The 13,817-nt window shown below is 43.3% G+C and overlaps 1 protein-coding gene across 4 annotated transcripts in view; it reads right to left on the bottom strand.

The window, feature by feature from the left end:
- ACE (angiotensin I converting enzyme) overlaps nt 1-13,817 on the bottom strand; it is a 149,408-nt gene that overhangs the window by 47,709 nt on the left and 87,882 nt on the right. For all 4 annotated transcript variants that reach the window (XR_013623864.1, XM_068121109.2, XM_068121110.2 and 1 more), the window contains 2 exons: nt 12,013-12,156; nt 9,979-10,170 (listed from right to left, as the gene is read on the bottom strand). Coding sequence is in view for 3 of the 4 variants with exons in the window: in XM_068121109.2 (XP_067977210.2) it covers nt 9,979-10,170; nt 12,013-12,156 (336 nt within the window). In the remaining variant the exon portion in view is untranslated. The remainder of the gene's footprint in view (nt 1-9,978; nt 10,171-12,012; nt 12,157-13,817) is intronic.

Genomic DNA, 13,817 nt, shown 5'->3' on the forward strand with positions numbered 1-13,817 from the left:
CCCATCCCTTACAAATCTCCCCACTTGCCCCTTCCCTCCTAAATTCCCCCCACATCCCTCCCCTCCTAGACTCCCCCTCGCCCCTCCCCTCCTATACTCCCCCCTCACCCCTCCCCTCTAAATCTCCCCATCTCCCATCCCTTTCAAATCCCTCCGCTTGTCCCTTCCCTCTTCAACTCCCCCCTAACCCCTCCCCTCATAAACTCCCCCCTCGCTCCTCCCCTTGGTCTCCCCACCCTCATTTCTTCTCCATTTCCCCCCTCTCACCCCTCCTCCTCAAAGCGTCCTCCCCACTTCTTCCCCCTTCCAACTCTCACCTCCATCTCCCCCAACCTTCTGCCTCGCTCTTCCCCCTCCTCAAATAACACCTCATTGTGCCTCACCCAATCACCATCAAACCTTTTGTCCGCCCCATCCTTCCCTTTCTCCGAGCGATTCTGAAATCTCTGACACACCTTCAACAGCTCTCCCTACCTCTTCCTCCTCTTCCACATCTTACCCGACCCCTCCTCCCCCCTGTTCTGTATCCAATGCTCCCCCTTCCTCTTCATTAACGGAATGGACCTCAAACATCCAGGGCCTTCGTTCAAACTTATCTGATCTCTCCATACAGGTTGCTACTGACAAACCAGACGTGATCAACTTAACAGAAACTTTCCTCCTTCAGGATGTCTCTGATTCCTTAGTATCTCTCCCAGGTTACTCCCTCCTCCGGTATGATAGACCTGAGCCTCGTCCTGGAGGTGGGGTTGCTATCTTTATCAAAAACTCTCTTCCTCACTCGCCCTGCACTGCCCTCTCTCCACCTCACCCCCAGGAATACCTCTGGCTACAACTTCCCCTTCGCTCCCACCTCTTGTTCATATGTGTGTTGTACCGTCCACCAAACAGTGATGACTCCATCTACATATCGCTGTCTGATAATATGGACCAACTTCTATCTACTCATCCCAACTCTCTCTTCCTCATATGTGATGATTTCTATTGTCACCATGCCAGTTGGCTGGGTGTGGGTACCCTCTCTCACCAGCCATGGCTCCTCAGCAAAGGACTTCTGCGACTCACTGGGACTGACACAATCTGTCAATTTCCCAACCCGGATCTCAGTCAACGGAGCATCTTCTTGGTTATGGTTATGACTGGTTATGGTTATGGTAACTTGGTTATGACTAACTTCCCTGAAAATGTCTGCTGCTCTTCTTCTGCTCCAATCGGCTCATCTGATCATGTGCTTGTTAAAGTGTACATCTCTCTGACCATTCTCAGAGAGCCTCCTCAGCGTCGACGAGTCTGTCATTTCACTCAGGCCAACTGGCACGGTCTTCAAGCAACCATAAATCATCTGGACTGGTCTCCCATCTTTACCACCTCTGACATCAACTCATCCTGGAAATTCTTCCAAAGTAAATTGCTCTCTGTCATGCACAGATTTATCCCATCTCGTCTTCAGTTGTCATACCCTTCCTCCCGTCCATGGTACACGGAATCTTGTGGTGAGGCTGTTGCCCAGAAACAACTTGCCTTTGTCTCCTGACAAGCAAATCCAACGGAAGGAAATCTCATTTCCTTTCACAAAACCCGAAACAAGTGTGTGTCCACCCTCAGGAGAGCCAAGAAACAATATCTCTCCGTTCTCAAGACCGAACTCTCTTATCTGTCTCCCTCTTCCAAATCCTGATGGCATCTGGTCAAATCTGTTTCTGGTGTTTGTTCCCCCTCCATCCTCTCCCTTACCTCAAATGGCTACACAGCTGACTCCGCACGTGAAAAAGCTGAATTCCTCAACTCTGTGTTTGCCTCTAAATCTTGTGTCCCAAACCCATCCCTCTCTGTACCCACTGTATCCAGTCGTACCCAGCTGCTCCTGGACTCTGTGTCCTTTCCTCCTGACAAGGTGGAAAAGTTTCTGTCAACCCTCGACTCTGATTCTGCAACTGGACCTGACGGCATCAGCCCACGGGTCCTAAGATCCTGTTCTTCCGCTATTTCACTCCCTCTCTCTGTTCTCTTCACCCTCTCTTTTGATCAAGGTCATCTGCCATCTGCTTGGAAATCAGCCAACATCACCGCTTTACACAAAAAAGGTGCAAAAACAGATCCTAGCAACTACAGACCAATCAGCCTTCTCCCATTTATCAGCAAAGTCATGGAATCCATCATTGCTTCGGATATGAAATCTTTCCTCTTCTCCAATGGCTTGATCTCTGATCATCAATTTGGTTTCAGACCAGGTCACTCGACTCTGGCCATGCTGCTTCTGCTGTCTCAACAATGGATGGAGGTCCTCAATGCCAAACAGGAAATTAGAGCTGTCTCCCTCGACATATCACGTGCCTTCGATACGGTCTGGCACCCCATTCTGCTCACCAAAATCTCCTCCTTTGGTATGCATGGAAATCTCCACGCATGGCTGGCGGACTTCCTCTCTAGTCGTAGTCAATGTGTGGCCCTGAATGGGTTTCTCTCATCTCCTCTTCCTGTTCAGACTGGAGTTCCCCAAGGCAGTGTTCTGGGCCCTGTGCTTTTTCTGGTCTGGTCTTCATCAAATGATCTCTCCTGGGAATTCCTGTTGTTGGAGACGGCGTGAAGCTGGAAAGTGTGAAAACATTTTGCTACCTCGGAGACATGCTGAATGGAGAAGGTGGATCAGACTCGGCAACGGTTGCTCGAGTGAGATGTGCATGGAAGAAGTTTTGGGAATTGAGTGGTGTGCTGATGATGAGGGGAGTGTCGTTGAAGCTGAAGGGAAAGGTGTATGCTGCATGTGTGAGAAGTGTTATGATTTATGGGAGTGAGACATGGGTAATGAACGTAGAGCAGCAACGAGGGTTGGAAAGGGTGGAAATGCGAATGGTTCGACGGATGTGCGGAGTATCGTTGAGAGAGAGGAAGACAAATGATGAATTGTGAAAGATGATGGGAATAGAGCCTGTGATTGATGCTGTGAAGAGGAACAGGTTGAGATGGTTTGGTCATGTGCTGAGGAAGGATGAAAGTGACTGGTTGAGAAGAGTGATGGAAATGAATGTAGAAGGAAGTAGAAGATGGGGAAGACCGAGAAAGACTTGGCTAAAGATGGTGGAAGAAGAAATGCGGGCAAGGGGGTTAACAAGGAGAGATGCAGAAAATAGGGCAAAATGGAGAAGATTGTCATGGGGACCGCAAGGCAAACCCCCGCTCGAGCAGGGAAAATGGCCTTTAAAATGCATGTTGTTGTGTTGTTGAATCAATTATCTCTCCGACTTTCTTGAAAATCCTCTCTATCTCTTTGCTGATGACTCCACTCTCTGCCGCTCCATTCCTCATCCCTCAGATCGGCAGTCTGCAGCCTCCTCACTCTCTGCAGACCTGGACAAAATCACAGACTGGGCAAACAAGTGGAACATGTCTTTCAATCCTGACACATCTCACACTCTTACGATGTCTCTCCGAAAAGACCGAATGGACAACCCTCCCATCCACTTTCTGAATAATCCTCTCCAAGAAGTTCTGTCACTCAAGCTTTTGGGTCTCACTATCTGCCATGATCTTTCCTGGGAAAACCACATTTCAAATCTGGCCTCCAAAGCCAGTCGCCGACTGGGCATCCTCTGTCGTGCGAAGTCCTTCCTTGGCACACCTGAGCTCCTCACCACATACAAGGCTTTCATCTGCAGCTCAATAGAATACTGCTCTCCCCCTCTGGGCTGGTGCTCCTGCCTCACACCTCGCTTGTCTTCACGTTGTTGAAACCAAAGCGTTCAGAATCATTGGAATCTCCCGTGATGAAGCTACCTCCGAGGGCCTTTCACTTACTCACTGCAGGCAGGTTGGTGGTCTTTCTGTCTTCTACAGACTCCTCTCCGGCCTTGCTCCTCCAGCTCTCTCTGGGTTCTGCCCCCCAAATATTACTACAGGTCGCACAAGATGTGCCTGCAACCCTCTTATGGTTAAACTGCCAAAATCAAGACTCTCTGCTCACCTTCGCTCCTTCATTCCTCTTTTCTCCCTCCCTCTCTTCAATCCCACTCCTCCCTCCACGTCTTTAAAACAGCTGTTCACCACCATCTCTTATCTTCCCCCATCCAAAACCTTGATCTTTTCTACCCCCGCTAATTTCACCCCAAATCCACTTTTTTGAAATGCCAACTTCTTTCCTGGAAGTCCTTGGTGTCCTTGTGTTTATACTTCTCCCACCCCCCCCCACCCCCTTCCCACGCCGCCTCCCCCCAAGCCCTCTCCCTCCCACACATTCCCAATGTCCCTTCTCTCAAATGTCTTTATGTGCTTCCCCTTCTCTCCCCATCTTGTCTACCGCTCCCCTTTTTATATACTTTGTTTGTTTGTCTGTTTGATTTGTTTGTGTGATAAATGTTAGCTCTTTCACAAGCCTCGATTATGTATACAATAAAAAACTTTTAAAAAACTCGTTTCATCCTCTCCACGTGGACTTCCTTGGGCCAAAGGACTCATCCAAATTGAGTATGATATCATCATCCTGTTATCTCGCCCCATTTTCAAGAGAAAATTCACTTCCCTTGCTGAATGGGAAGATAGAGAGATAGAGTACCCATTGTGAGAATGAGGTAACACTTGGCTGGCCACGAAATATATTTGGAAAAAGTGCAGATATCAATAACCAGTCATCAGAAATTGGTCAGTGAAATATATATATATATATATATGTATATATATATATATATATATATATATATATATATATATATATATATATATATATATATATATATATATATATATATATATATATACACATACACATACATACACATACACATACATACACTAGTGGGGTATGCTTACACATTGTGTCGGCAACATCAAACCGTGCTTCGTGTGTAGGTACATAATAAATGGAAGCTTTATGATTATGGGCAAGTATCATTGAACTACTGCTAGATATCAATTTAGGGTCATTTATTTATTTATTTTACAGACGTGTTATGGTTTTTACGTAAATTTTCATTGAGATTTTTATTTCACAGTTTACAGTTATAGAAATTACAATATTCAAATGCTAGATATTGATTAAGGTTTTGTTTTTTTTTTACATTTGCTTTTAGGGTTTTTTTGCATTAATTTTCATTTGCGGTCGCTTTCCAACTGTTCTGTGATTTTTTTCCCTGTATATCGACTTCCATGTCAGTCGGCATGCCAAATTTCAGTTTTCTAAGGCACCTGCAAGGTATCGAACATTAATATCAGTCAGCCAATCAGTCAGTCAGTGGTTCGAAAGACATATATATATATATATATGTATATATATACGTATATATATACATACATACATATATATATATATATATATATATATGTTATATATGTTATATGTATATATGTTATCATATATATCAATGGCATAATGAAGCTGCATGTGCGTGTGAAGCTTTCCGGTCAAAACCCATTGGCTGGACAGCTGGCCTGACTCCACCTACAATTGTGATTAGGAAAACCATATGCCTGACATTTTGGTTCTGAAGGCCACAGTATGTATTGGCCTTGGGTTTCAGGTCTTAGGATTCAGGCCTCTGGTGTCAGCCTTTGGGTAAGTTCAATTATCTATGCCAGATTTAATCAGGATGTGCATAACATGATGTTATATGTACATTAAGCATGATGCATATAACATGATGTATTATGTACAGTGCATTCAGAAAGTATTCAGACCCCTTCACTTTTTTCACATTTTGTTATGTTGCAGCCTGATGCTGAAATCGTTTAAATTCATTTTTTCCCTCATCAATTTACACTAAATACCACATAATGACAAAGAGAAAACAGGATTTAAATACCACACATACCACTAAATACCACATAACGGTCCGCGGTTAAGGATGTAATGTTTGCCGAGCGGAGGCACCGTGACCTAACAGTTTCCCCGATTCACCCGATTCACTCGAACGTTGGCCGTATCGCGCCACAGCTACTCAATGAGGGAAAAGACAAAGACGACACGGATGTGAAGAAGAAGCAGACAAAAAGAAAGGTTTGAAATACGATTACTATTTATTACTATTTACAGGCTCAAAGAAACCAAGGAGAAGGAAAGATAATAAAATAATATACAGAAGCTTTTTAGAGACACAGTGAAAATTACTAGCTTATACAAACTTAATTAATACCCAGGACAGAACAAACAGAACAAACTCACGTACACAAAAGGATGCAAAGGCAGGAGGTGGATGGCTGGAGGGAGAGGAAAGTCCAATGGGGTCCTGCAGCACGATCGGCGCGTTTAGCAGCCGCCGTTCCTTCGCGGCCCTGCTCAAAACCGCCGTCCAGGCCCCCAAGCGGCTGTTGAGTGTTGTTGCTGCTGTGGACGCTGCTGCTGGCGAGCACGGCGACGAATAGCAGGCTGTGTGCTTCCCTGGATGATCTCCTTTGAACAAGAATCGCTGCTGGATGATCTCCCTTCTCTCTCTTGGACAAGAATCGCTACTGGATGATCTCCCTTCTCTCTCTTGGACAAGAATCGCTACAGGATGATCTCCCTTCTCTCTCTTTCGTAGGACCTTGCGCGCGCGCTTTTATAACGCCCCCGGCGATTAAGCCGCCGGCCTTCAGGACACGCCCATCGGTGTGCTCACCTCGGCCCTGGTTGGTCGCGCGACCCTCTGGCTCCGCCCTTGATGACGACGGGCGGGCACGCCTTTCTTCCCCAACCCGAGCACATGTTTAATGGCGGCAATTGTAGTTGGCAATGCGAATGGCAATTGACGAAAGGGGAAGTGGAGGTTTTGGGAATGGGAATGAAGGATGAAGGGAATCTATCTTTTTCACTTGGTGCAATGGAGTGTCATTTTAATGGAAGACAAGGCCTTACCCTAAAACACATAATAAGGATATAAACTACTGAACAAGGGTATTATAGTGTCCTTCAATGGATGCTTTATGGAATTAACTACTGGGACGCCCTTTGACCTTTACACAACACTGGAGGCAGGAGGGGCCAGAATCAAACAATGTTACACAGCAATTTACCACAATACAACAATAAAAAAAATACAATCCTCATATCCGCAACAATATATATATATATATATATATATATATATATATATATATATATATATATATATATATATATGTTATATATGTTATATGTATATATGTTATCATATATATCAATGGCATAATGAAGCTGCATGTGCGTGTGAAGCTTTCCGGTCAAAACCCATTGGCTGGACAGCTGGCCTGACTCCACCTACAATTGTGATTAGGAAAACCATATGCCTGACATTTTGGTTCTGAAGGCCACAGTATGTATTGGCCTTGGGTTTCAGGTCTTAGGATTCAGGCCTCTGGTGTCAGCCTTTGGGTAAGTTCAATTATCTATGCCAGATTTAATCAGGATGTGCATAACATGATGTTATATGTACATTAAGCATGATGCATATAACATGATGTATTATGTACAGTGCATTCAGAAAGTATTCAGACCCCTTCACTTTTTTCACATTTTGTTATGTTGCAGCCTGATGCTGAAATCATTTAAATTCATTTTTTCCCTCATCAATCTACACTCAATACCCCATAATGACAAAGAGAAAACAGGATTTTAGAAAGTTTTGCAAATTTATTAAAAAGAAAAAACTGAAATATCACATTTACATAAGTATTCAAACCCTTTGCTATGACACTTGAAATTTAGCTCAGGTGCCTCCCATTTCTCTTGATCATCTTTGAGATGTTTCTACACCTTGATTGGAGTCCACCTGTGGTAAATTCAATTGATTGGACATGATTTGGAAAGGCACACACCTGTCTATATAAGGTCTCACAGCTGACAATGCATATCAGAGCATAAACCAGGCCATGAGGTCGAAGGAACTGCCTGCAGAGCTCAGAGACAGGATTGTGTCGAGGCACAGATCTGGGGAAACCGACAAAAAAAATTCTGCTGCATTGAAGTTTCCCAAGAGCACGGTGGCCTCCATGATTCTTAAATGGAATAAGTTTGGAACAACCAGCACTCTTCCTAGAGAAGGCCGCCCGGCCAAACTGAGCAATCGGGGAGAAGGGCCTTGGTAAGAGAGGTGACCAAGAACCCGATGGTCACTCTGGCTGAGCTCCAGAGATCCTGTGTGGAGATTGGAGAAACTTCCAGAAGGAGAACCATCACTGCAACACTCCACCGATCTGGGCTTTATGGCAGAGTGGCCAGACGGAAGCCTCTCCTCAGTGAAAGACACATGAAAGCCCACAGAATCTTGTTTCTCACATTCGGAGAGTCCTTTAGGTGCTTTTTTGCAAACTCCAAGCGGGCTTTATATGGACAGCTGTGAGACCTTATTATAGGTATGTGAGACAGGTGTGTGCCTTTCCAAATCATGTCCAATCAATTGAATTTACCACGGGTGGAGTCCAATCAAGGTGTAGAAACATCTCAAAGATGATCAAGAGAAATGGGAGGCACCTGAGCTAAATTTCAAGAGTCATAGCAAAGGGTCTGAATACTTATGTAAATGTGATATTTTAGTTTTTTCTTTTTAATAAATTTGCAAAACTTTCTAATATCCTGTTTTCTCTTTGTCATTATGGGGTATTGAGTGTAGATCGATGTGGGAAAAAATGAATTTAAACGATGCCAGCATAAGGCTGCAACATAACAAAATGTGAAAAAAGTGAAGGGGTCTGAATACTTTCTGAATGCACTGTATGTACATTAAGTAGTAGGCATGTTTTTGCATTTTGTACATAACCCCGGTTTTTCGATCACATGGAACGAAGTTCAGGGGAGCTTACGCAATCGTCCGTCCGTCCGTCAGTCAGTCCGTCCATAAACACTTGAAACGTAAACAAATCCGCTGATGGGATTGCGACCAAATTTGGCACAAATGATACTTGTTGTGTTATGACTAAAGTTTGTTCATGGCATTAAAAAATCGGGGTCTAAGCGGGTTTGGTTTGACCCCCCAAAATAGGTATTTGCTTTCTTTTTCAGAAACTACACACGCAATTTCGATGAAACTTCACCACAACCGTCATCACCCGGGATGTACCAATGTTTGTTCAAGGCATTCGAAAAATTTAGGTCTGAGGAGGTATTCGGGGTTGGGAGCGGGCTGGGGGGGGGGGGGGGTTGCCCCCCAAAATAAGTATTTTTGTTTGTTTGTTTGTTTGTTTAAAAGTCTTGATTATGTTAGTATGATTCTACATGCTTCCCTGTCGTCCAGCAACAATTGAAATTGGTTTAAAATACCTTTATGCAGAGCAGTATACTGTTTATTCTACCTGGTGAGCCCAGGGGTATTGCCCTTATGTTTATTTTTTTTTATTTCTGGGAGTGGTCTGTTGTCTCTGCACCGTCCAAAGAAAGGGAGTGATTTTGTAACTAATGTTCACACACAAGAGGACTTCAGAGTTGATGTACATTTGAAGCCTGAAGAACGCGCTGTCTATCATGAAAGAAAGGTTTTAAGGTTTTGGAGGGGGGAGGGGAGTTGAGGACTTGAAGAAAAAGAAGGAAGGGCAAGACAGAATTGGGATGAGGCAGAGTGGAGGCAGGGGACGAGAGTTTGAATATGGGCTAGGGGGGAGGAGGGGGTTGAGGACTTGAAGAAAAAGAAGGAAGGGCAAGACAGAATTGGGATGAGGCAGAGTGGAGGCAGGGGACGAGAGTTTGAATATGGGCTTGGGGGGAGGAGGGGGTTGAGGGCTTGGGGATTGGATGAATATGGCGGACATTCCTGTTCCATACACCTCGTGACTTTAAGCCTTAACTTGGAGTCTTAGAATTTACATTTGGGTTGCGAATCAAATCCAGACAAGCCTCCCCAATGATCATAATAAAATAAGTTTACTTTAGGGCAATTCACTGAAATTGTTTGCCCATATTTCCATCTTCTAAATTAAGTACCTAAAATGCTAAGTTTCTGACAAACGACAGTAATAGATCAATTCGATATTTTTTTCACACCAGTGTTTAATGACGTGTTCAACAAGCAGATTAAAACAAGCAAGTTCAATATGTCTTACCAAGTAGGTGTGCAGGAATGGGTCCTTTCGTGTTGATGTGGTTTAGCCCATAGGTATCTACCAGCTTGCGTCTCACATATGCATGCAGGTTCAGGTACAGAGGCTGCAGCTCCTTGTATATTTGCTCAATATCAGCTTCAAATGTCGTTGTTTCATAGTATGAACGCCAAAGAGCTCCATTATCTGGAAATCCTGTAGATTCGATGTATTTATTATTTTACAACAGCACTTCGTAATATAAATAGGTTCAGCATAAAGTACCTTCTTTTTAACAATGTTCAGCTCTGTCAATAGAACCACCTGCCCAGTGCTGTGTATAAAGAGGGTCTGGTCAACTGAACAATAGGCACCATGTCCCCTCCCCAACCACCACCCGCTCCCCAATGAGACACTATCAGTTGAGCATTCAGTACGAGACCTGCTGTTGGGCTAGCGGCTAGGGTGCCGGCTTAGGATCCTAGGATCCTGGGTTCGAATCCCGGTCGATCGCTGAATTAACGCCAGGGGGGTTGACTCAGCCTGTCATCCTTCCGAGGTCGGCAAATTGAGTACCAGTTCACTGGTAATTCCCTGTTTGTCGTAAAAAGGCAACAAAAAGGGTTGGCGGCAGGAAGGGCATCCGGCCGTAACACATTGCTTCAAAAAGGGGACGAAAAAAAACAACAACAACCACGGTCCCCGAAAAAGGCTCAACCCCTGCTTGCGGGGAAAAATGGCCTCTAAAGGTGGTTTTTATTTATTTATTATTCAGTACGAGAGAGATGCGAGCTGATGTTCATACTCGTACTAATATGTTCATGGCACCTTTAAACCAGGTGACCTGCAATCGGCCAATCACAGTACTCCATGGAGAGAACAATAGATGGCCAGACTCCCTTTATATATGGCACTGCACCTGCCCATAAAAACCACCGTTTAGAGGCCATTTTTTCCCCACAAGGCGGGGGTTGGCCTTTTTCGGGCACCGTGGTTGTTGTTGTTTTTTGGTCCCCTTTTTGAAGCAATGTTTTACGGCCGGATGCCCTTCCTGCCGCCAGCCCTTTTTGTCGCCTTTTACGACAAGCAGGGAATTACCAGTGAACTGGTACTCAATTAGCCGACCTCAGAAGGAATGACAGGCTGAGTGAACCCCCCTGGCTTTAATTCAGCGATCGACCGGGATTCGAACCCAGGATCCTAGGATCCGAAGCTGGCACCCTAGCCGCTAGCCCAACACCAGGCTCCCATACAGGACAATAATTCCAAGAGATGGAAATGTTTGTTTTGCATGAATTACAAAAACATTCATAGATAATGTGGAATTTAACCGACTAAATGGTCCCAGCATCATGAGCTTGGTGTTGGTGATACAAATTAAATTCTACTTACCAGTTAAAAATACAGTATGTCATTTGAAGTTTATATTTAGTTACTATTGGTAATACTGCATTTCCTTTAAAGTTATTTTTCCTGTATCATTGAATTAATTGGCCAATGAAGTGATGTCACTGCTTTAAATACCAGAAAACAAAATCAGAAGATATATGGCCATTGGGGTTTGGGTTTCCACTGTGGTTGAGGATCGTGTTAGAGTTACATTTAGTGTTAGCTTTCGTGTTAGGACTCGCATTCTACTGGTGAGTTAGATTTGATATAATATTTTCAATTACAAGAAGTGACATCACTGCACATTAACCAATTAAATCATATTGTATCTTTAAAATAGCATTAAAGTAAATCTTTTTGGTACTAGTTGAGTATATACTGTATAATTTATTAGGAAACATTGCAGGTGTTTCAAGCAACAATACTATAAACACTATAATACAATACTATAAACACTATAAGCACTATAAACCAAGTATATGGTAAAAGTGTTTGGTACATCAACATCTTGAAACATTTATAGAAAGAGCACAACCTTGTGGAGGTATCTTGTTATTACTTTCATGGTTTTGCTGAACATAGGTGAACATATAGTGAAGAATACTACTGTATATAGTCCATCAGGCTTAAGGAAAGATCCTTGTATGCTTATTTATTTTGTAGTCTCACCATTCAAACGTGCCGCCTCATTGCTCAGTTCCACATATCTCATGTAATCCTGTCTCATTTTTCTCCCAGATGCATTTCTCCATCCTTCCCACGCGTACTCCAATTCATTGTAATCATGAGACATTGCCATAATGCCCGTGATGTCTGGAAAGTTAAATACAGTAAGCTCTCATGTTCATGACAACAGCAAGACTGAGCATTTAATCATACAGATCCTCGCTGGAGTACATACATCATGGTACATCTGACAATGAATGATCTATATTAAACTAGAACGTCATTCGGTAGAGCACATACCTCCGCCAGGCTGAACAGTTTACGTTTTGTATCCACTGATAGGCCGGATCTGGATTCGGACCTGATCCAAAATCGAATTGGCTTGATCTTGTCACTTACCCAACTCATCCACCAGGTTTTGCCATAAGTCATCCACAACTTTTTGAAATATCGTGCTATATATAGTTTTTGGCCCTATCTCTCACTGCGGAAGAATCACTTTAAAATTTTAAACTTTTTCGGATCCGGATTCGGATCTTCACCAAAATCGAATCATTTAGTCCTTGTTACATATCCAACCTCTCCACCAAATTTAGTCCAAATCCGTCCACAACCTTTTGAGATATCCTGTTCACAAACAGAGAGACAAACAGACAGACAGACAGGGGTGAAAACATAACCTCCATCCACCTTCAGTGGCAGAGGTAATTATATCTGCGTGCAGTCTCACACACTCAGATACTCGCTGATACACACTGATTACAACATGCTCTCCCGTTCTTTCAGGAATTAGATGTTCATTGACAACCGTCCCTTTAGATGGAGTTTTGAAAATGTGTATTCTTATGGATCTGGTCTAGGGCGTAAAATAGGGATAACTTAGAATAGTTATTTCATAGTATGTGTTAGCATGGGTGTAATGTAATCCCCATAGCTGATAGGGTGTGTTGAGCAAAGTTTTAAGAAAGCTCTTGTCTCCCCCGAACCAATCCCCCCCTCACCCCCACCCCCCTTTCCCCCACCCTAGTGTCTCTGTGTATAAGCCGTAATTAGAGTCCCTGTATGGAGAGAGTTGCGACATGAAGAGTCCGATAAAAATTGGTCACGTGGTCTGTGGACGCCATGTTGTTTCCTGTCCGATCTTCACGTGGTTCTGGCCTTGCATTGAATACATGCGAGGAACGCTCTATTTTATTGTCTGGCTTTGTTTGTTGTCTTTAATAATACTTAATAATGTGAGTATTGTCTTTAATACTCACACTCATTCTAATGACGCCAAATACTTAAGATCACACGCTGATAAGACTCTCCTTGTCTGTAATAGAACTCATGTGCCATACGGGGACAAAGCCTTTTGCAACTCAGTACCTGCCCTCTGGAACAAACTACCTATAACTATTCGGACCTCACACAACATAAAAACTTTCAAATCAAAACTCAAAACACATTTATTTCCAAAGTAACTTAATTGTATTTTTTGAAAAGTAGCTTTAAGTCGTATTCTTCTAAGATTGTGGAATGTAAGTTGTAGTCTTCAAGATATGTTGTGAAGCGCTTTGTTCATTTCATGCTGAGGCGCTATATAAATACTGTTATTATTGTTATTATTATTATGTACATGTATGTAATTTGGAATAGTTTAGATGTACACCATACAACTAATTGTACAATGCTATGAAAAACAGGTATGTTTTACATGCATACTCTTCCATTGCAAGTCTGGATTACAATTTCTGGGCCTTTTATATAATTACAATTTAATTGTGCATATGTATTTCTCCCGGTGCGCCGACATGAAAAGTTAAATT

Source organism: Myxine glutinosa, chromosome 6 (assembly GCF_964187855.1).
Source record: "Myxine glutinosa chromosome 6, kmMyxGlut1.1, whole genome shotgun sequence".
Lineage (NCBI taxonomy): Eukaryota > Metazoa > Chordata > Myxini > Myxiniformes > Myxinidae > Myxine > Myxine glutinosa.